At 50.0% G+C, this 22,252-nt stretch overlaps 1 protein-coding gene and 1 long non-coding RNA gene across 7 annotated transcripts in view; one reads left to right on the top strand and one right to left on the bottom strand.

Moving 5' to 3' along the window:
- The first annotated feature begins 26 nt into the window (after positions 1-26).
- Positions 27-6,327, top strand: LOC128403052 (uncharacterized). The gene is made up of 2 exons (XR_008327851.1): positions 27-397; positions 5,658-6,327. It is a non-coding gene; the product is annotated as an uncharacterized LOC128403052 (long non-coding RNA).
- ABR (ABR activator of RhoGEF and GTPase) overlaps positions 1,538-22,252 on the bottom strand; it is a 119,059-nt gene continuing 98,344 nt past the window's right edge. For all 6 annotated transcript variants that reach the window (XM_053367620.1, XM_053367618.1, XM_053367619.1 and 3 more), the window contains 7 exons: positions 10,580-10,639; positions 10,300-10,409; positions 9,877-10,016; positions 7,616-7,750; positions 6,411-6,516; positions 4,579-4,729; positions 1,538-3,681 (listed from right to left, as the gene is read on the bottom strand). In XM_053367620.1, coding sequence (XP_053223595.1) covers positions 3,592-3,681; positions 4,579-4,729; positions 6,411-6,516; positions 7,616-7,750; positions 9,877-10,016; positions 10,300-10,409; positions 10,580-10,639 — 792 coding nt within the window. In that variant the 3' untranslated portion in view covers positions 1,538-3,591. The remainder of the gene's footprint in view (positions 3,682-4,578; positions 4,730-6,410; positions 6,517-7,615; positions 7,751-9,876; positions 10,017-10,299; positions 10,410-10,579; positions 10,640-22,252) is intronic.

Genomic DNA, 22,252 nt, shown 5'->3' with positions numbered 1-22,252 from the left:
GTTATACGATAGTAAGAAGTAAGTACATTCTCTTGGGTACAGGCAGTGTAAAGCTGGAAGCAGCTCTCCTGCCTCCCACACTAAAGCTTGGTAACCTAGGGCCCCTCTCCCTACTACAGTATATTATGGGAAGAGACCTTTAGGAGAAAAGTGAGGATGACTCTGCCAGTGACCAAGAAAAAGGGGGGTTTTGTCCCCTGCAGATGTTACAGGTGCTTGTCAGGAGAGCTCAAGCTTCCAACTGGCTGAAGTGTCTTAAAAGAGAAAGTGAAATAAAACACCGAAGAACTTGGATGGTTTATGAACTGCAGTGCTACATCAGGGAGACCTCTCATCCCCCACTCCGGTACAGCACTGTTGGGGGTCTCCAGAGGACTTCAGTCAGGCAGCGCAGCAGGTAGGTGGGACTTCTTGATGATCTACTCAAACTAGGCAGTTATAGCTTGTCAGTGCATAGGCTGGTGTTGAATGTGCCCGGCTCTGTCTTTGGAGGTGAGAGAAGCTCAGTTAGCTTCACTGGTTCAAGGTGAGGGGCTTCTTTCCATGCTAGACTGAAAGGAAGTTGCCTTCAAGACTCACCGCCTCCCTCCACTAAATTATTTTTTCTAGAGCAAGTTCTAAATCTCTGTGCATTCTGGGTTGGTTTTGCATCAGACAAAGGCCAGCATCATATTCACCCCACCCCCGGAGCAAATTGTGATGCTGCGTACTGAACCTGGGGCCTACTGCACCCTCACACTAATCAGCACCACCACTGGGACTTGCTGTGAAATTGTAATTAAAAGATCACAAACGGGGTGGGGGGGGCCACTCGTGTGTTCAGAGCTGGTTTGTGAAGTGACACCGAACAGGAGGATGGAAGCACACCAGGCACCCATCTTGGCATCCCCATGGCAACAGCCCTAGTTGCCTAGGAGAAATATTGCTGTTTCCCAGGCTGAATAATTAAGCTTTCCCACTCTCCCCCGCCTTTATTTCCCTTTGCCAGCCCCCTTCCTATTCGCTTATTGAGCTGCAATAGCCCCTAATAAGGGCATGGGATCAATTGCTTGCATGAATTCTGTCATGTGATACAGGTGTGCTCATAGCTAGATGTGCAAGACATGGTCCTCCCTCTCCCTTGCATAATCCCTGTACAGGAGGGGAAATGCAGCTAGCCTACAGTTATGATGAGCAAGGGAGCAGAAGGTGGTATAGATTGGGGAGCTGTTAGAACCAAGAGGAGCCAAAGTGGTACCTCTGGCTATTACTGAACTCTCAGTTCCCATCAGCACCAGTGGCTGGCCTAGCTAGTGGTCTAGGGTGAGGGGAGTTTTACTACTCCTGTATTAGATGCCTAGGATGTTGACTTCTACTGAGTCAGACCACTGGGCACCCACATCTTACACTGACTGGCAGCAGTGGCTCTCCAGGGATTCAGGCAGGGTCTCCCAGGTGCTCTACCAATTGAACTATTACTCCTGTCATGTGTTCAAGCTAGTTACGCCAAATCTTTTTCAACACTGATTGAGATACGAAAGACCAAACACCCCAGAAGTAATTTGTGCAAATGTTTGGGCTTTGCATTTTATTAACTTTTTTTTTTAATCTCCTCACATGGTTTACATCCATTTAAAGTTTGTCATCTACAGAGAGGGGAGAAAAAACCTGCAACGGAACACAACCAAAAATATATATATATATATAATATATATCCTTAAACAAGTCAAATATCAATTATACAGTTTCTAATCTAACCTGTAGCCCAGGAGTCCCAGTCTCCCCTTCCTCACCATCAGAAAAAAGAGCAAGTGCAGTTGTCGGGGGGGGGGAGGGGGGGCTGGCTATGCTGGTATCAGATTCTGACACTCAGAAGTGCGCAGAGGCGCTCTGGCTTAGGAATGACTTCAGCTTCCACAGACACATACATACAGGTAGATGCAGACCCACAAAGATCTGTGCAGGAGGGCCCGAAAAATAACAACTCTGGCCAGCAAAATATTTCTGGTCCCTGAACGGTGGGCCACAGAGCATTCCATTGTCCTGGGCAGAAAGTGTGGCCGAAGTCACTTTTAACGTGGAGGGGCAGGCCTGGAAGTAATTTCTCTTGTGAGGGTGGGGGACTTCTCCATGAAACAAAGGGCTGTCTAGCTTGCCAATACAACTCATTGCTGGATTGCTGCTTGGCACCTGGGTGTGTGAGTGGGGTGGCAATCGGGAACACAGAGCTCCCACTCCTTCGGAGGGCTGAACTCTCCTTGGCTGCTTCGCCCGGTCTGTCACAGAGAGAGAGAAAAATGGGGGGGGGGTGCAGGTGGAGGCTCTTAAGGGCTGAAATGACACCTTTCACACCCAACCTGAGTCTTCCTTAGCTGAACCCTGTAAGTCATGCTGCGTGAAGCACGGAGAAATGGCCCCTTTTCCAGACACCCTCCTGGAGGAAAGGTGCCCAACAGCCCCGGCAGATGGCTGGGCTGGATCAAAGCCATGTGGAGGAGGCAGGAGCAGGAAATACCCGCTGGCTCCCTGGCCAGGCTTGGCTAGCGAGAGCCACCTGCGAGAGGCATGGCCACAAGGCAACCAGCCTCCTGCCTTCCTCTCGGCCGGCCAAATAATCCTTTCAGGGGTGGGGAGCAGGACAGTCACTCTCCCGCATTAAGATCTGATTTCCTTTCTAAGGATTAAGTTTGAATTAGTCCCAAGAGAATCTAACCATAAATAAAGTGATTGTGGGCGACACAGCAGGGCGGCGGGGATGGGGAGGTAGGTATCACTCTCTGTCGCACACACACATCTATGACTAGCAAACAGCCACTTTCTCTTCACTTTCCTGCCATCAAGGTTCATTTTTAAAACCTTTTTACAGAATAAAACAGGAAGATGGCTGCTTTACCCCCCCACACACATTATGCACAGTTACAAAGCCTACCGAGGCACAGGAGTCACAGGACGAGAGGCTCCCCCAGCATTAAAAAAGTGGGGGGAGATGGAATAGGCAGGGCTTTTTAAAAACGAAAATGCTGCTGTCTTCAGCCCTGCCAGCTGGAGTAAAAGAATGCAGAGTTCAGCAACCAGATCTGTCAGGCGAGACAAAAGCGAAGAGAATGTCGGTTGACCAGGACGGGGGGAAGAGCCCTTGGTGTCCTCCTTAAGCCTCCCAAAGCAGGAAAATCTGAGCAAGCAGCGTACATGCAGGCCACAAAGGCAGGGAGCAAAAAAGATCAAGCATTGTTGCGGGTGGCAAGGCAGGCTGGAGGAGAGGACTTGGCTGCAGCGAAGCTCTAATGGACCCAGAAGGCGGCAACCACTTTTGGGAAGAAACAAGAGGCTGTGTCTCCATCCGTCGCTCGCTTCCTTCCCACTCTTCAACAAATGGGACATAAAAAATGACTCCTGGACACGAGAAGTACGAGAGACGTGGACTACTGTGCTGGGAGGTGGGCAGGGGGGAAATAAGGGTGTGGGGCTGATACAAAATCGTCCCATGAGGTATGGGGCAGCGTCTGGTTCCAGGGCAGCGACGTTATTCTCAGCAGGATCCGTGCTCGGATTCATGAGTCTGTGCTGCGCCCCTCGGCTTAGAAAAATGCAGGTGGCTGCAGGGCCCCGGGGCTACACGTCTGTGGAGAAGTAGAGTGCATTGCGTTTGAGCTCTGCAAAGGAGATGGGCGTGTGCTGTAAATAGTAGAGTAGCACTTGCACCTGCAAAAGGAAAAGTGGGTTAAAATCAGGATAGTCTCTCACACACTCCAGTGTCTCCAACAGAGAACAGCTCTTGATAGGTAGAGATGTCTTCTGATAGAATCCCTGCGGAATTTATATTTGCCACCCTGTGAAGTTGATGGAATAAAAAGCACAGCAGGAACAGAGCTACGAACCCAGAAGGGCCAGCTTTAGGAAGAGCTGCAACATGCCCAGGAGCTGCTACATATGCACTCACTCTCTTTCAGTTATTTAACCAGCCCCTCAAACTGCCCCTCCAATTAAGGGGGCCCAGCAGGAATTTGGGCAAAGGCAGATGGGATATTTATAGAGCAATGAGGCAGGTCTGGAAGCAGCATTCCTGTGCTCAGTTCACACGAAGTGTGTGCTTTACCACTAAGCTACAATTCCTCTCCAAATTCTAAAGCAGTTTTTAAAATGTTATCCACTACACTTTTAAAAAGATTAATGCACAAGAAGGTAATACAAGTTCGGAGGTTTTAAAAATGAAATTAAGGTCTACCTGAGCAAGCTTTATATATATACAGTGGTACCTCTGGATGCGAATGGGATCCATTCTGGAGCCCCATTCACATACTGAAGTGAACGTAAGATGTGACTGCGCAGGTTGCGTTTTGCCGCTTCCGTGCATGTGCGCGGTGTCATTTTGAGCTTTTGTGCATGCTCGAGCAGCGAAACCCGGAAGTAACATGCTCCGTTACCAACCCGAAAATATTTAAGCTGAAGCGTATTCATCCCGAGGTATGACTGTATACAGCAGCTGTTCTTCCAGGGTGAAGTTTGAAAGTTTGCCCAGCAGAGGGAGCTTGCCCATCCAAACGCAGTGGACTCCTCCGCCTGCTGCCCCCCTGCCCCTCTCTTCCCCATCCACTGTACCTGCGCCATTACGTCGTGGGACCAGATATCTGAGGCCAACGTGAGGTGCTGCCCTTTGCTCTCCACCTCAGAAGGTCTCAGCAACGTTGGGCCAAACACAGTGGCCAGATTGTGCAGGGACATTTTGTTGACGGGCTCCTTCTCAGCCACCCTGCGTAAAAAGACAAAGAGAGAGACCCATTTCAAAAATACAAACAAGATTTTGGTGCGGCCTTCCAAGTCAGCTAAGGCAAGGTTTGCAGGCTTTTCCACCGTAGCCCAGCTGGAGAAGATCAGATGGAATTTCTCGCCATTTCCCCCCTCTCTCTTTCTCCTTGCCTGACCCCTCATTCTGGACACACACAATTTCCACATGTGAAAGCGACACAATCCCAGCTTCAAACTCCCGCCTTGACGTGGCACCATCCGCTTTTCCCAGTTCCCGCCCCCTGCCAACTTGCCCTCTGAGGTTTTGGCTCTGGAAATCACCCAAAACTTCCTCCAGCACACACACACACACACACACACACACACACACACCCCTTCCCCGGAAACTACTGCTGGCTGTGCTGGTCCATGGCCAGCTATCGCCTTGGAAACCAGCGTCAAAATATTGCCATGTTAGGAGGCAGCTGCGCTCCAGCCCCAATAACAAGCTGTGCTCCATTTGAGTGGCGTCCAGCAGAACAGATGTGGGAACTGGATGTGCCCTCTCTTCCGAGCCGAGAGCCAAGTGGATTTTCCTTCCAGGACGCAGCGCTGCTCTCCCCCCGTCCTGCAACCATCTCTTTCTGCTGCTGGATCTTCCTTCTCTCCCCCCCTCCCCCCGCCTCCACTGCTTGATTCTTAACAAACAAAACAGGGAAGAGGGATGTGCCAATTAACACAAGATTCCAGCCCCAAATTCCCACTGGTGCAGAGGAGCTTTTGGCCTGCCCGGCACTCGGCCAAGCTGCAGCTCCTACATCGATTCCATGTCCTCGGCAGAAGCCGAGTGACTTGAGGGAGGAGGACGGAGCCCGTCCTCATCCAAGCCCTCAAGAGCAGGCTGCTAAGTGACACCGCCATCTCCTTAAACCCCTCTGTCATCTCCCTTTCAGGATCTATAGAGGCGGCTGAGGTTTCCGGACAGTCTGCGAGCAGTTTCTCCTTATAGGAAGAGAGTTGCACCTGCCGCTGAACTTGGCTCCGCCCCAAGGGAAGCAAGTGGAAAATTAGGAACGGGGTTTTTTCCTTTGCTGTGGACCCTGAACACAAGAACGCCAGAAGAGCCTGGCTGCTGGATCAGGCCCATCAAGTCCGGCATCCCTGCAGCCAACCAGGTGCCCTAGGGGGGAAGCCTGAAAGCAGGACCAGAGCACACCAGCAGTGCTCTCCACACTTGTGCTTCCCAGCAGTGGATCATCCAGTGAGACCCAAAGAGCTGACCTTGCAGCCAAAAGGCAGAGCTAGTCTGGGAACTGGGGGTCCCCTCTCCAGGGCTTCTGTAGTGGTGGCCCCCCAGTCCTTGGAATGCCCTCCACATGGAAGCTCTCCTGGCACCAGCCAAATATTTCAGCACCAGCCAGAGATTCATTTGGCCGATCTGCCTAGATCCTCTTCCAACAACTGTTTTACCAATGCTTGGCCCTGGCTTGAGTGAATTTAGTGTTTTTGCCGTTCTAGCATTTCTTTTCTTAAAAAAAGTTTGCTATGTTGGTTGGCTAGACTTTGATTTGTTTGCCACTTTTTGACTTTCTGGGTCGAACAGCAGGATAAAAAACAAAATATCAGGCTCCCTGTACTCTGAGCCCTGCCCGATTGCAGTGCTCCCACTTCACAGACTCAGTCTCCCTGAGACAGGAGGGACTTACCGTTTCAAGTGTTCTAGCAGAAAGAGGAATGTGATGAGGTTGGGGTCAGGCAGAGAACGCAGAAGGTGCATCATACAGTTCTCCTTGGCTGTTGGGTCAGAGAGTGCTGGGGGTGGAAAGGTGGCAGTGAGAGAGCTGGCAAGCGCCCACACCCCAACTACTCTGGAAAAGCCTTGCTAATGTACCCGGAACCACCAAAGGCCAAACTGCACACTCATTCTCAAAAGACCCAGTGAGGGGCAGCAGATGCCCAGCATCAAAACCTCAGACAGCCATGAAGCTCTCCAGGTGCTCTGTTCTTGGTCTACTTCACAGGGTGGTTGTGAAGATGGACAGCTCAGAGCATTTGTCCTTCTAGTCCAAATGACTGGCAGCAGCTCTCCAGGGTCTGAGGCAAAGAAATGTTTCTCTCATTGCTACTCATTTCCCTTTTACTTTTAAGTTGCCAGGGATTGAAGCTAGGAATTTCTGCGTGCTAAGCAGGGGCTCTACCACAAAGTAACAGCCCCCCCCCCCAATAAAACGAGATAACTTCATCAGACTGTTACCTGGGGGCAGCCATTCTGCAGACTGCCTGGGTGGGAGCAATGGGAAGCAGGGCTCATTCCATCAGTTTTGCTGGAAAGCCCAGCTCCACCAGGCTCCTGTTACCCATGAACTGTGCCAGACAGGCATTATACGAGCAACAGTTTAAGAACTGGTGCCCAACTTTTTTGTTTTCCTCTTCCCTCGTCCTTTTTCCCTTGTGTGCTGTGCTTTTCTAGATCATAAACCTGCAGGCAGGGACTGTCTCGTTTTAACTGACTGTATGTAAGCCATTTTGGGCTGAAGAGGAGGGTATGAATGCTCTAAATAAATAAATAAATAAAAATAATAAACTCTATGCATAGTGCCCTGAGCTGGTTGCAGGGCTTGGGGGCGGGGGAGAATAAAATACAAAAAGGAAATTAACACTCAGAGGTGCTGCAAAGATGTGTTAGTTGTTAGGCCATATCTGGGGTTTCTACGCCTATCCAGATGCAAGAGAAATGATACAGACAACTTGCCCCTGCCCTGTCCACTAATACCTGTGTACAAATTCTGCCCTCTTTGTCCTGTGGTCCTGGCTAGGGTCTCACCCACTCCCTGAACCCTGAGCTCCAAGCCTGTATCAAGAAATTCCTGCTCCACATCTCTGCAGACACATGTAACACAAGCTCCCTTACCGATACCCTCCATAAAAGCAGGATAAAGCCGATCCGTGAGAAGAGGCTCAGGGAGCTCGCGGAAATACAGCTTCAGGGTGCCTGCGATAGCATTGATGTCCATGTCGCTCAGCATCATCAGGATGTCTTTGCTGTCTATGGCAGAATTAAAACAAAGGAAAGAGAAATGCTGGAATTGCCTTATATACCAGATCAGACTCTTTGTCTACCTAGTTCAATACAGTGGTATCTCAGTTTACATATGCTTCAGGTTACATACGCTTCAGGTTACAGACTCCGCTAACCCAGAAATAGTGCTTCAGGTTAAGAACTTTGCTTCAGGATAAGAACAGAAATCGGGCTCCGGCGGTGCGGCGGCAGCAGGAGGCCCTATTAGCTAAAGTGGTGCTTCAGGTTAAGAACAGTTTCAGGTTAAGAATGGACCTCCGGAACGAATTAAGTACTTAACCTGAGGTACCACTGTACTGTGAACTCTGACTGGCAGCAGCTATTCAGGGTCTGAGGCAGAGAGAGAGAGATAGATGATCTTTCCCATTGTCTGCTAACCTGATCTTCCTCTTTTTTCACCTGCCAGGTGCCAGAGGCTGAACCTGGGGCCTTTGTATGCAAAGCGGAGGCCCTTCCACTGAAGCTATAAAACCACCCCCACAGGCCAAGATCCAGCTAATTCCCCTTCTTCTTTCAATTCAGCCATCTGGCTTCAGAACCATAAGATGAGGTGATAGCTTACTTGGCTTTAAAACAAAACAAAAGGAGTAGATACATTTGCAAAGAACAGGGTGAGATTAGGGGCAGGCGACTGACTGGGGGGGGTTTAAAAAGGCATTTATTGCTGCTGCCCCCAATATTTGGAAGACTCTTCCCTCTCCCGTTACAGCAGAGACCTGCTTCGGATGTCTTTGGAAGACACATCTTTCCCCATTCATCAAGCTGGACATTATCCCTCTACAAATATTAACAATGCCTTATTGCACTTCCACATTTTGACTGCTGCTTTTAGGCACTTGGACAGATGTGTTTACTGAATATCCGTAATGGTACAGGCAAATGTTTATCTATTGAGCCAGGAGTGTCTAACATGGTGCCCTCCAGATGTAGGCAGACTCCCAACTCATCATTCCAAGCTGGCTGGAGCTGATGGAAATCCAATAACATAAAATCACAGAGTTGGAAGGGACCCTGAGGGTCATCTAGTCCAACCCCCTACGATGCAGGAATCCTGTCCGCAGCTGTGTACAAAAGTAGCTAAATAAATAATAATGAGTCACCATATTTTTTGCTCTATAAGACGCACTTTTCCCCCTCCAAAAATTAAGGGGAAATGTGTGTGCATCTTAAGGAGTGACTGCAGGCTCCATGGCTTCAGCGAAAGCAACGCGAAACCTCCAGAGCGCATCCGATGTGCTCCGGAGGCTTCGGGCGGCTATCCCTGAAGCCAGGAGAGCAAGAGGGGTCGGTGCACACCGATCCCTCTCGCTCTCCTGGCTTCGCTTCACTGGAGAGGCGCTGCGCAGCTTTCCCTCTCTGCACAGCGCCCCTTCAGCAAAGCGGGAGGAGAAATGGAAGGGGCTCAATTTCTCCTGCCACTTCGCTGAAGGGGCGCTGCACAGAGAGGGAGAGAATTTTATTTTCTTGTTCTCCCCCTCTAAAACTAGGTGCGCCTTATGGTCGGGTGCGTCCTATAGAGCGAAAAATATGGTATCTATTATTCAATTTATACCCTGGTCCTTCCTCCTGAAGGAGCCCAGGGCAGCAAACAAATACTCAATTAAAAAACCATCCTAATTAGTTAAAACATTCCATAAACAATTTCAATTCAAGACAGTTGTTGTTGCTGCTGCTGCTGCTGTTGTTTTTATATCCCACCTTTTTCTCCAAGGTGCTTAAGGTGGCGTATGTGTTTCTCCCCCTCCTCATTTAGTCTCCCACAACAGCCCTGTGAGGTAGGCCAGGCTGAGAGGCGGTGACTGGCCCAAGGTCACCCAGCACATGTCGTGGCCGAGTGGGGATTTGAACCCTTGTCACCCTAAACCACTACACAATGCTGGCTCTAAGAGCAGCTACAGTTAAAACTGTCCTAAAAGCATTATTAGAGAAAACAGCTAAATAAAAACCTCCGTGTTTAGTGGCAGCATATTCGTGCGAATGCCAGATACAAAGACTGGGGGCTGGCTGCTCTCGGAGAAGAGATCCTTGGCTAAGCCATGAGATAAGAGAAAGAAATTGGCATGCCAGCAGCAAAGATATAAGGGGGAACTTACTGGCGTCAAAGGCTGCTTTCAAGGCCTGGATGTCCGTGGCCACCCCCGAGATCCGGTAGATCCCCACTTCATCAATGCCGCGCTTCTCCACTTCCTCAACGCACTGGCGCACAATGTAGGGCACTTTGGAGCGCTCGCGCCTGGAAGCAAGAGAGCAAGAGAAAAGAGATGGGTCAGGAGACAGCCCAGGACACCATGGAGGAAGCCGGGCCCTTGCAGAAGCTGCCTGCCTCTTCCCTGTGATTGCAAGCAGTAGGTTTTTTTTAAAAAAAATTATGGACCCTATTAGCCCGAAGTGGCTGAAGAACAAACAAATATTGCAAAGGCCCAGGCTGACATTCCCTCCCCCTTTGCCCAAAACGTCACCAGACCCCCCCTGATCAGACAGCCCTGCACCCACCGCCGGACCTGAACTCAACGTACTTTGTGACGACGCTGATTTTTACCCCGAAGACTCCCGTCTGCTTTTTCGATGGGGTCCTTTTAAGGCTCAAGTCGCGGCTGGTGAACTTCATAGAGAACTCCACTTTGATCTGAAAGGGAGATTTCAAGGTCAAAGTCATATCCTGCAATGGAGAAACTCTCTACTACGGGGGTGGGGTGGGGGAGAGGAGCGTCCAGGGTGGGCAGTGAGAGCATGAGAGAAGGGGGATCTTGGGCAAGCACCGTGGGGCGTGGCACCCGACCCGTTTCCCCTTCTTACCCCATTCATTTCAATCACATCCATGTGCCAGTTCTTGGTCTGCACCGTCTGGGGATCCAGCTGCAAAAAAGGAAGAACAGGAGAGGATGAGCTTCCAAAATATCCACCCCCAAAGAAGGAAGACCACAAAATAATAAGGGAGAGTGCTGGGCCAGGTAGCATAAGAATAGATTTATTCAGGCCCCATCTGCAGTATACAATTAAAGCAGCACCGTACTACTTTAAACAGCCCCCGGAGAATCCTGGGAAGTGTAGTTTGTTAAGGGTGCTGAGACCCCTATTCTCTTCCCAGAGCTACAACTCCCAGAATTCCCTGCGATTGTTAAACCAGATTAAAACAGTTGCCAACATTCTACATGCCTGGTAGCCATGTCTAAGCAAAAATGTTTATAGCAGGAAATCAAAGGAGTACAGTGAAGGCGCCCCAACCTGATGTCAATAGGCAGGGAGTTCCAAAGTACCATGCTAAGTGGTTGGTTTCTTACAGCTGCAGAACGGGTACTACGTGACACCTGTAAGAAGTCCAGCTGCAGAGAATGCCAAGCACTTGAACGAATGGCTTGGGGGCTGGATATAAGTCCATCATCCAGCGGCAGCCCCTCATCTGCAACCTGAAGGAGGAGGAGGAGGATGTGGGCAGCGTTTCATTTCACAGGCATGAGTTGTCCTTGTTCCAGGAGAGGCTCAGCAGGACCCAAAGCCCCGTTGGAAAAAGATAACAGATGGCCGTCTCCGCTTCATGATCGACCAAGAAACGCTCCCATGAATCAGGGATATTTCTGGAGACCGGTTCCTAAAATAAATTTCAAAAGGCCATGTCTTCCACACGGCCCTGCTTGTGGTCTCCTGGGAAAGGCGGCTGAGCTGTTTCCGAAAGGCCTCCGCACTCTGGGAGTGCAGCCTGTCTCAAAGGTGAACTGGGTCGTGCTGGGCTTCCATCCCTTTTCAGAAGAGGCCCTTGGGTTTCCCAGGAACCAGAGTAGCACCGGTGTGCAACAGGAGAGAAGGTAACAGACAAGCGGATCATGCTGGCAAGTTGGACAAAAAATGGGAGGAGGGGTGACTTCAGACCTTGGGTCACATGAGCTGCTCTGTGCATGAACAACAGGTGCACATTTTGAACCCTTTCTTTGGTTAGCACCTGGGGCATATTCCAATAGGGTTGGCCAATGGCCTCACCAGTCCAGCATCTTGTTCTCACAGTGGCCAAACAGGAAAGCCACAATCAGGATTCAAGCATAAAAGCCCTCTCCCTGTGCTTTCCAGCAACTGCTATTCAGACGCATTTATCATATAATGGTAGAGTTGGAAGGTGCCACTGGGGTCATCTAGTCCAACCCCTGCAATGCAGGAATCTCTTGCCCAAGGTGCCGCTCAAACCCACAACCCTGAGATTAAGAGTCTCATGCTCTACCGACTGAGCTGTCCCAGGTAGACAGTACAGATGGGAGTTATATATAGTTGTTGAACTGTAACCCCCATCCTTGCCCATTGGCCACACTTGCTGAGGGGCTGCTGGGAGTTGTAGTTCAGCAGCTTCCACAGGAGCCAAAAGTTCCCTGCACCTAGTATACAAAGAAAGGTAGGAGACAACAAACCAAATACCGTATTTTTCGCCCTATAGGACGCACCGTCCCATAAGGCGGACCTAGTTTTTTGGGGGGGGAAATAAAGGGGGGAAATTTATTTCCCCCCCAGGCGCGGGGCTGGGGCGGGGGAAGCCCGAGCTTCCCCCGACCCCAGCCCCCAGAACAGGCAACTCTCCGCAAGCAGTGGGAGCCCGGCGCAGGGCTCCCGCGCCTTGTGGAGAGCTGCGCGAAGTCTGGGCGCACTGAGCTCAGCGCGCCCAGCCTTCGACATGCAGGCAACTCTCCACAAGCCGCGGGAGTCCGGCACGGGCTCCCACGGCTTGCAGAGACCTGCGCGAAGCCTGGAGAGCGAGGGGTCGGTGCGCACCGACCCCTCTCGCTCTCCAGGCTTCAGCGAAAGCCTGCATTCGCCCCATAGGACGCACACACATTTCCCCTTCATTTTTGGAGGGGAAAAAGTGCGTCCTATGGGGCGAAAAATACGGTAAGTAACATTTGCTACCTAACCAATTCCTTTCATTTGAGCTTCCCCACCCATGCAGGGTTGTACTGCTGTTTTCCCTCTCGCTGCAGATGTTTGTTTCTTTTCAAGAAAGCAAACAAACAGGTTAACTTGGGGGTTGGATTAGATGACCCGTCGTGTCCTTTCCAACTCTACAGCTCCATGAACCTAGAGGCCTTGCGTTGCATACACATGTCACAAATGCAACGGGAGGACAGAGCCTGGATCCAAGCGAGGGAGCCCTTACGCGAGTTCGGGTCACAGATGTTCCATGAGGCTAGCAGATCCAGGCCCCCATGCTGTGCCGGCTCCTCCAGGGTGCGTGCGGTTTCCCCCCAGGGCGCCTGGTATCTCGGGAGCAGCCATCTGAGCACAAACTTCAGAGGGGATGTGCGGTCCCGCCCTGCTGATCTACCATCGCAGGCAGCAAATGCTACACAGGGCTCCCAGGCTCCCGCAAGCACACAGCCCCCATCCTGGAGGCTGCAGGATGGGGCTGGCAGAAAAGCAGATGGAGCCCCACACAGAGCCATCAGAGAAGAAAGTCTCCCCTCCCCAGCCCCTCCACCGGAGCCAGAGGCCTTAAGGCTGCAGGTGGGAGATCATTCCCTTCTCCCCATCCCTGAGAAGGGTCGAAGGCGATTTGAAAGCGACAGCTCAGAGTCGGTAGAGCATGAGACTCTTAATCTCAGGCTCATGAGTCCGAGTCCCACGTGGGGTGGAGATTTCTGCATTGCAGGAGATTGAACTAGATGATCCTTCGTGGTTCCTTCCAACCCTGAGATTCTATGAAGGCAGGATCGTTGCTTGCCGCACGAAGACATTCACTCCAGCTACACCTCCAGGGCTGAACAGCGCTTGCAAGTTACTGCTCTCGTTTCATTAAAATTAACTAACTGCCATCTTCAGAATATCTCAAGGGCTGGAAGATGCAGCAAGCCTGTCTTCTTCCTGCTCTGGAGGGCAGGACTTGAATCAATGGCTCCTAGCTACAAGGAAGGAGATTCCGGCTAAACACCAGGAAGAACTTTCTGACAGTAAGAGCTGTTTGACAGTGGAACAGACTCCCTCAGGAGACGCCTTCCTTTCAGGTTTTAAAGGAGAGGTTGGGCGGCCATCTGTCAGGGATGCTTTAGTTGTGATTCCTGCATTGCTAGGGTCCCTTCCCACTCTACAGTTCTATGATTCTATGATCAGCGTTGCAGAGTTGGAAGCGCCCTCAGAAGGTCATATTGCATACCCCACTTCTGAATTAATGCAGACCGTTGCAATTGCAGCATCCCAGCCTCTGCTTAAGATATCTCCAGTGCAGAGAAGAAAGCCCACCACCTCTTGAGGCTATCCGCTCCAAGGCTGAACAGATCTCACAGTTCAGAAGTTTTCGCTAACTTTCAGTCTAAATCTCCTCGCATGCCCCTTGGTTCTAGAGCAAAGCTACAGCGTGAGATGCAGGCCAAGGGAATTTGGGGCAAGAGCTGTAGCTCAGAGGTAGAGTACCACCAGCGGCATCTCCAGGTCAGGGTGGGAATGTCCACCTCCTGAAACAATGGAGAGCTGCTGCCAGTCAGAGTAGAAAACACTGAGCTAGAATGAACCCGTGGCAGCTTCCTGTGTCAGGGTCATCAAACCATTAAAGAGTGTCCAGGACAACTAATCAAACTGCTGAGCATTTAATCAATGACATTTGCATGTTGCCCAAACCATCACAAAAGTCATCAACCATTGACAAAAATCATCAAGGCGGCAAGGTGCCTTTTTGGTTAGATACAGAAGGGGCTGTGAGAGAAACTTCCAGTGCAGTAAGCACACACAAAGCCAAAAATTTCTGATCGTCCATTGCTGATCCTTTCTGCAAACATTCCCTGGAACAGCACAGCCTAAAAACAGCTACATATACCCCAGAAGGTATGCCCTCAACTTGCAGCCCCTTGAATTAAAATTAGGTTATTCAATCCACCAAAATACTTGTTATAACCGGGTTACTTAATCCAGCAAAATACTTTGTCAAACAATTGCTTTAATATTTTTCCACATTCTACTCTTCTTCCAAATGAGCTCAGGGTGATATAAAAAGGTCCCTTTTATCCACACAATAACCCTGTAAGTAGGTTAGGCTGAGAGAGAGAGAGACAAACAGGCCCAAGGTCACCTGGCAAATTTCACAGCTGTGGGGATTTGAACCCAGGGCCTTGCCAACCCTAGTCTAACACTATTCATGATCCCACCACACCAGCTTTAAAAATATTTTCAAACAGGCAGTTGCCTTTGGTGAAGCATTTCTTGCTTCTAGGCAACCAGGCACGGAAGACTTTGCAAACTTAGAATAGTTGCTTCTCTCTTAAATAAAAAAACAAAAAAATCAGGCTGCTGACGTGCATCCTCAAAAGCTCTTTTTGTCAGCAGCAACCTTATCTATACACACGATCTCTAACACTCAGTCTCTCTCTCCGACACACTGACTGACTGACTGACTGACTTTTTGATGTGGTGCTGGAGTGGAATAAGTCGAGAGCAGAACACTGCCCCTCCTCTCTGGAGAATCAGCAGACTCATCAGGAGATTCTTGGATATGGGAGGGGTGAAATCTCCTCCCTTTTGTATAATTTGCAAAGCTGGATTTCGTCTTGCAGTCCCATGCATGCTAAAAGCCCAAACAAATCCACACTTTGCAAAAGGGCCCAAAGTCTGCCAACCTGCATCCTGAACAGGATAAATTGAGGCCAGGCCAACAGCATGATCTGCCCTGCGTCTTGACTTCCTGGTCCCATTTATTTCAATGCAAAATCGGAACAAGCAGCGAGGGCTTATTTGGGGCAGAGAAAACAATCCCTTGCTGCGGCCTCTGGCAAACAACACCACATTGGCTGATCTCCCCACCCCAAACAAGACCTGTCAAGCCCCCAGATGTACCTATTTCGTGGCAATTGCTACCCACCAGATCCTCAGCTCAGGGAGCCCAGTTGACTCTGTTCCTTAATTTACGGTGTTGAATAAATTGGTTATCCACCTTTTCAGAATAAAATGTTTTTCAATGACTTCTTGCATGCGGGAAGAAAGAGGCGCTAGCCCCCACCCCTTCGGTAACACAACCCAATTGCACTGAACTTAATTTGAAACAACCGCAAGCTCCCATACTCGGAGCCTCCCTTGACACTGCCCCTTTGAAGTGGCCTGAGATCCCATATGGAAGGGATTTCAGCAGGGCCCTACATGAAAAAGGCTTTATGAAAACCAGCTTGGCCTCATGGGTAACGCCATAAACCTGTCTTTCAGGAATTCTCCCTCCACCCCGGATCTGAGAGAGGGGAAATTTGCTCACTTCGGGCTGTTCTGCCCCGTGGAAAGGCAGAGACTGAAGGATCGGTGGCTCTGTAGGGCTCTCTCCTGGACTGTGGGATACTCCACAAAGCAAACTACCATTCATTGCTATTGTAAGTTATAGGTTTAAAGCCTCCTTTAAAAAAAAAGTATTTAAAAAATACTGCACCAAATGTCTTGTGTGTGCACCTCACAACAGCAGTCATAGCTGTAAATGTTTCCCTTTTTTTAAGGGAAATTCCCTTATTCCGAATAGGATTCCTCACAAGAAAAGGGAAAAGTTAACAGCTATGCAACAGCTCTGCTCACCCCACTCCCAGCTCACTTTTTAAATATTTCAGACATACACTGTTTTTCAGGTCTAAGCAAACATCTCAACGTGCTTGGGAGTTAAAGAAAACCAAAACCCACTATAAACAGCAAGCTAAAAAAAAAAAGATTCTTCTGTAGCTGGATAAAAAAGTTAAAAGAATCAAAAAATGGGTATGGGAGAAGAAAAGCAGAAGCACAAAAATTAGGAAGAGGAGGAGGGTCTTCCCCTGGTGATAAAAAAAAGTTGAGCAAGTGCCAATCAAAAGGGGCTTTTTGGGGTCCCCTGCCCACCCCACCCCACACGACGGAAGGACACACAGATGGGCCTCTGATGGAGATCTTCATACCTGGGCAGTTTCATGTCTGCAAAAGGGAGATACTTTAGAAATAGGGCGCTGAAGGCGGGAGACAGGGCTCCAGACAGCGAGACCACAGAAGGTACACAACTCCAACGACAAAGAACGCTGTTGCTTTTAAGAGAGCTGAACGTGGCTGGGGAGAGGTTGGGCATCCCGAGGCTTCTATCCAGCGCCTTGGCCAACCTGGTGCTCTCCAGCGGTTTTGGAACACCCATCAGCCCAGGCTTTTGCTAGCAGGTTTTGCTAGCTTCATAGCCATCACAGCTAGTAGCCACTGAAAGCCCTCTCCTCCATGAACTTGGTGAATCCTAAAGCTATCCCAGTTGGCGGCCATCGCTGGTATTCAGAAGCATTGCTGCTGCTAACCGTGGAGACAAAGCCATCATTTCTAATCCTCTTTTAAAGCCTTCCAAGTTGGTGGTCATCACTCCTGTGGGAGAGAGTTCCATCTCAGCGCTGCAGAGTTAAAGAATTCCTTTTTAAAATTTGTCCTGAAACTTAGAACATTAAACTTCATTGGAAGTCCCCAAGTTCTAGTGTTATGAGATAGGGAGAGAGAGAATATATATATATATATATCCCCTTTCACATTGCTATGTATAATTGCATATACTTCTACCTTGCCTTTTCTATAAACTAAAAAGCCCCAGACACTGCAGCCTTTCCTCACAGTTGTGAAAGTGGCACATCAATAAAATACTGGTGCTGGTGATGACAATGGTAACACAACCTGCCCCAGCAACACCACATCAGGTGTCGCTGCACATCCACAATGCCGGGACGGTCTCAGGTTCCGAAAGGGCCCTTGAGACCTGGCGTGCCAACCTCCTCTGCTGTGCTCTGGCGAGAACTGGCGATGCAAGCAGAAGAGAGCGGAGATCTTCTACAGAAAAAGGCTGAGACACCAACTCAGCAACCTTCAGGAACAGGGTGGGGAGAGCAAAACACACACACACCAGAAAAGCAGCAATGACAAAGTCTTACTAGACTGGACGATCTAAGTACAGCTTAGCTCACAAGCAGGAGGGCATAAGAAGCAGTGGGTTGTCTGTCAAGGCAAATGTGGGGGAGGGGAGACCCGGGTTCAAACCCCTCTGTGTGATGCTTAGGTCACAATCTCTCGGCCTGACCTACCTCACAGGGTCGTTGTGAGCATAAAACAAGGTGGTGGAGACAACCATGTATGCCATCTTCTGCCCCTTGGGGGAAAAGGAGTGTGCTAAATTGATCAACTGGGGGGGCATGTGCCCTCCCCCACCCGATGTTATTGGTTTACAACTCCATTGGTCCATTGCTGACCATTGGCATGCTGGCCCAAGACATTTTGCTGCCCGCCAGGAGGACAAGTCTGTCCCCTCCCAAGCTCACTGTGCAGAAACCAGCTGGATGGACAGCCAAATCTTACTTCAAGTCTTGTCACTAGACAGCATCCCCCAGGATACCTGGAGGCAGCTCAGTGGGCAAAAGGCAGCCCATTTGACATAGTCCACTCTGTCCTCCAACAGAAGAAGAGTCCTGCAGCTGCTAGACCGGCTCAAAGTGAGCCCATCCAGCCCAGCCGCCTGTCCTCATGGTGGCCGACCAGATTGCCCCTATGGGGAAGCCCACAAGCAGGACCTGAGTGCAACAACAGCACTCTTTCCGCCTACGATTCCCAGCAACCGGCATTCAGAAGCATCCACTGCCTCTGAGGGTGGAGAGAGAACAAAGGCTATCAATGGCAGCTGGTTCACTTTGCCTAATATTAGGGCCGGCACCATCTGGGCTGGAATCGGGTGTGATGTGATCTTCCACTGGGGAAAGGAGTTGGGGGAAAGAGAGCTGCTGATACGTCAAGTGTCGCCTCCTGGATCCTGGGTGGTCCCATGGAAAGGAGGGAAGGATATCTCTGGCAGGAAAGCCACACACCCCCCCCCCGCAACAAGAGCGCACGCCAGCTCCGGGAGACAGGCGCCGCCTCCATCCCCCATAGAGAGAGCTGAACACAAAAGACCCCAGGAAACAAGCTCTCTCTCGCGCACAGCTGCTGCTCCTGCCTGCTTAGCATCTCATCTCAATGAGGGCCTCGTGCCAACCTTGGCGGACAACAAGCATGGCCACCTGTTGCACGTCCCCCCGCCCGCCCTTGCACACGCGGAGAGACACACTCAAAAGAAGGGAGGCCCGTGCTTCTAATTAAAAACAACAACAAAAGCCACAGCAGAGTTGCTGGAGCCCAGCCCTGAATGGGTGAAAGGAAGGAGAGAGTCCCCCTGAGCATGCACAGAATGTCCCTTCCTCTCAAGCTGATCTGCAGGGCAAGCCAGAGCAGAAAATTGCAGCCATGTCTAGTTGTGTGAGAGAGTAACGTAGGAACATAGGAAGTTGCATCCCTTCCCTAATATTAAAAACAAGGCTCTAGTCTTTGAGGGTCTGATCTGAAGGGGTGAAAACAGGAATGCTGAAAGGGGGCTTCTATCGAGTCAGACCACTGGGCCCCTTGATCTGCTGCACTGACTGGCAGCAGCTCTCCAGGGTTTTAGACAAGGGGATGCTGGGGACTGAACCCAGGACCTTCTACACTCAAAGCAGGGGTGCTGCCACGAAAACGATGGCTCATCCACAAACCTCTCAAGTATTAAACGGAGAAGGGGGAGTCACAGCAAATCAAACTGGCACAAAAACGCCTAAGGAGATCTGTCCTCTGCTGAGGATCCCAGGGAAATATTCTGGTCCCATCACAGAAGGTGACCTCCGGCCCCCGACACCCTGGGCCTTATCAATTTGATTTTAATTTGATTTTAATTTATTTTATAATGAATGTTTTTAGAATATTGGATTATTTTGATTGTTAGCCGCCCTGAGCCCAGCTTCGGCTGGGGAGGGTGGGATATAAATAAAAATTATTATTATTATTATTATTATTATTATTATTATTATTAGCCCTTCCAGGCTCAGCGGGGATGGCGTTGGCGGCTGTGCCGGATAGGAGACCCTCAGAGGTCCAGACCGCCCCTGCCCCCAACAGCCCAGCAATTCTATGGCATGCATAGATGGTCCAGATCAATTCCATGCAGACGCCCTCCAATTAAGGGGGCCGTCATCCTCAGGCATCGTCCTGGGAGCTCTGCAGCACCACCCAGGCGCTTTAGGCCTCACCAGCTGCTCTGCTCCAATTCCCATCACCAGACAGTTAGCATGGCAACAGCCGCTCAGCCCCACTGGACCAGAAAGCCTGCTGGCCAATAACCACTTTCCAGAGAGAGAGTCTGGCTCCCTCCTGGCAGACAGCAAAGCAACAAGGGAAGGGAAAGCTAAGCCACCAACCTGATCTCTGCTCCCAGAAGGGGAGAAATCACTTGCCATGTTTTTTCGTGTGTGCGTGTGTGTAAACTCTTTTATATTTATGTCACTTTACAGTGGTACCTCGGGTTACATACGCTTCAGGTTACATATGCTTCAGGTTACAGACTCTGCTAACCCAGAAATATTACCTTGGGTTAAGAACTTTGCTTCAGGATGAGAACAGAAATCGCGCGGCGGCACAGCGGCAGCAGGAGGCCCCATTAGCTAAAGTGGTGCTTCAGGTTAAGAACAGTTTCAGGTTAAGAACGGCCCTCCGGAACGAATTAAGTACTTAACCTGAGGTACCACTGTATTGTACATTGTTTTGGTATGCCTAATGGGAAGCTATTAATAAACAAAATAAATAATAATGAAAGGGAGGTGCAGCAGTGTTCCCAAAATTCATGCTAGCCAATTTTTGAGGTGGGGGCTCCCATCCTCTGAAGTAAAGATATGCTTGACTGTTAGCACATACATACACATGAGAGAGAGAGAGAGAGAGAGAGAGAGAGAGAGAGACTCTTGTTGACCCAGAATTCTGACACAGATCAGTGACTCACACAGGGAGACAACAGGCATCATCTGCTGAAGGCACATCATCCTGCTGTGTCATGGAGTGGCCCCCCAGGGCAGTAAAACAGCAAGAGAGGACACTGCCTCTGGGTTAGTTGGAGACCAGCCAGCCAATCAGCAGGAGGCACAAAAATCAGGTCAATGGTGCCTGAGCGCTACATCACAACAAAACCAGGCAGGCAGGACAGTGAGAGTCAGTAATAGTCTTTATAAGGAGACCCCCCCCCCCGGCCCTGTGGGCTGAGTTTCTCCTTGGGGCAGCCAGTGCAAAGAAAAACAAAAACCACATGGAATTCATGCAGATCACACACCAAGACTGCACCTTGTGCTCCCTGGAAATTAAACTTTGGAACAACAACCCGTGTGGGTCTTTTGATCCTCACAAACTGTCATGAGACACCCCCCCTCAACTTCACACCTAAAGGGATGAGACACACACATACCATCTCTTCTTGCACCCAGCAAAACTGCTGATCTACCTTAAGGACTCTTGAGTACACACACACAACCCATTTCCATGTTCAAAACAAGAGCTGAGGATCAGAGGTCTTCACCTATATAGAAGCAGACACAGAAGGTGTTGTAGGGGGTGTCAGAGCTCAAATAACTGGGGGGGGGGAGGAAAGGGGCTGTTAATTAAATCCACAAGTTCCACTCCTAACTAAATCATGCCCCCACTTTATAAAAACAGTTGCATGAGGGAAGGCCCCTCTCCAGACCTCCTGCAATATGAATGCCAGGGGTACAGAACAACTTTTTCACCACTGCGGTCCTTGAAGGGACTGGGTCAGCCCTTCGGAATTGCAAGCAGATGCTGTGTGGCTGAGCTACAGCCCTTTCCTTGGAACAATAAAGCAAGATCCCGGTCCTCATGGTTCGGAATTAAGGAATGACGGGCCAAGTTAAACAGGAACAGAGGAAGCTGCACCACTGGCTCATCCAGCTCAGGAGCATTCGATGCTAGCCAGCAGTGGCTCTCCAGGATTTTGGGCAAAGAAAACCCCCAGCCCTACCCAGAGAGTCCAGCGGCTGAACCTTGAGCGTCCTGAAAAGCAGGCTCCCCCCATCCCACTCTCAAAGCTACAGTCAGGAAAAGGCATTAAGGCAGCCAGTCTTTTTATGCACCTCTAGAAACCTAGAGATTGCATAAACACACATACAAAAACACTAAGGAACTTTGGGCTAGAAGATTCCAGCAAGGATAAGGAGACTGAGTGTGTGCAGGAAGGCTGGGGTGTCCCACGCCCGGTGCAGTTAGTCCTTGGGTGTCCCCTGGAAGCCCTGAGGCAGCATTTTTGACCCGCACGTCCCTCCGCTGTCACCTTTGAAAGGACGAAACAAAACAAAAAAATGCCAGTAGCTCCGGTGACGTTTGCACAAAGCGCGTCTCACATTCCGTGAATGTCAGCAGCCCAGGAGCGCTGACCCTTTCTCTCCTAAGAGACTACACTTTGGGGAGAACTCATGCTGCAGTCATGCCAGCTGGGAAGGGATTGGGAGCGATCTCAGCCCCGGAACCTATTCTTACAAAGTAGCCAGTGCTCTCTAAAAACCCCACAGAGTACACCTTCTGTGCTGCTTTAAGAGCCAGTCAACCCCAATGTTTATGAGGTTATGAAATGAAAGTAAAAATGAAGGTCTCTTTTTAAAAAGAAGTAACCAACTTTGAGACAGCCAGAAAACATCCAAACTATCT

The sequence above is a fragment of the Podarcis raffonei genome, chromosome 15 (genome assembly GCF_027172205.1).
Source record: "Podarcis raffonei isolate rPodRaf1 chromosome 15, rPodRaf1.pri, whole genome shotgun sequence".
Classification (NCBI taxonomy): domain Eukaryota; kingdom Metazoa; phylum Chordata; class Lepidosauria; order Squamata; family Lacertidae; genus Podarcis; species Podarcis raffonei.
Note: the sequence above shows the minus strand (reverse complement) of the source record. Positions and strands in the feature narration are given on the sequence as shown.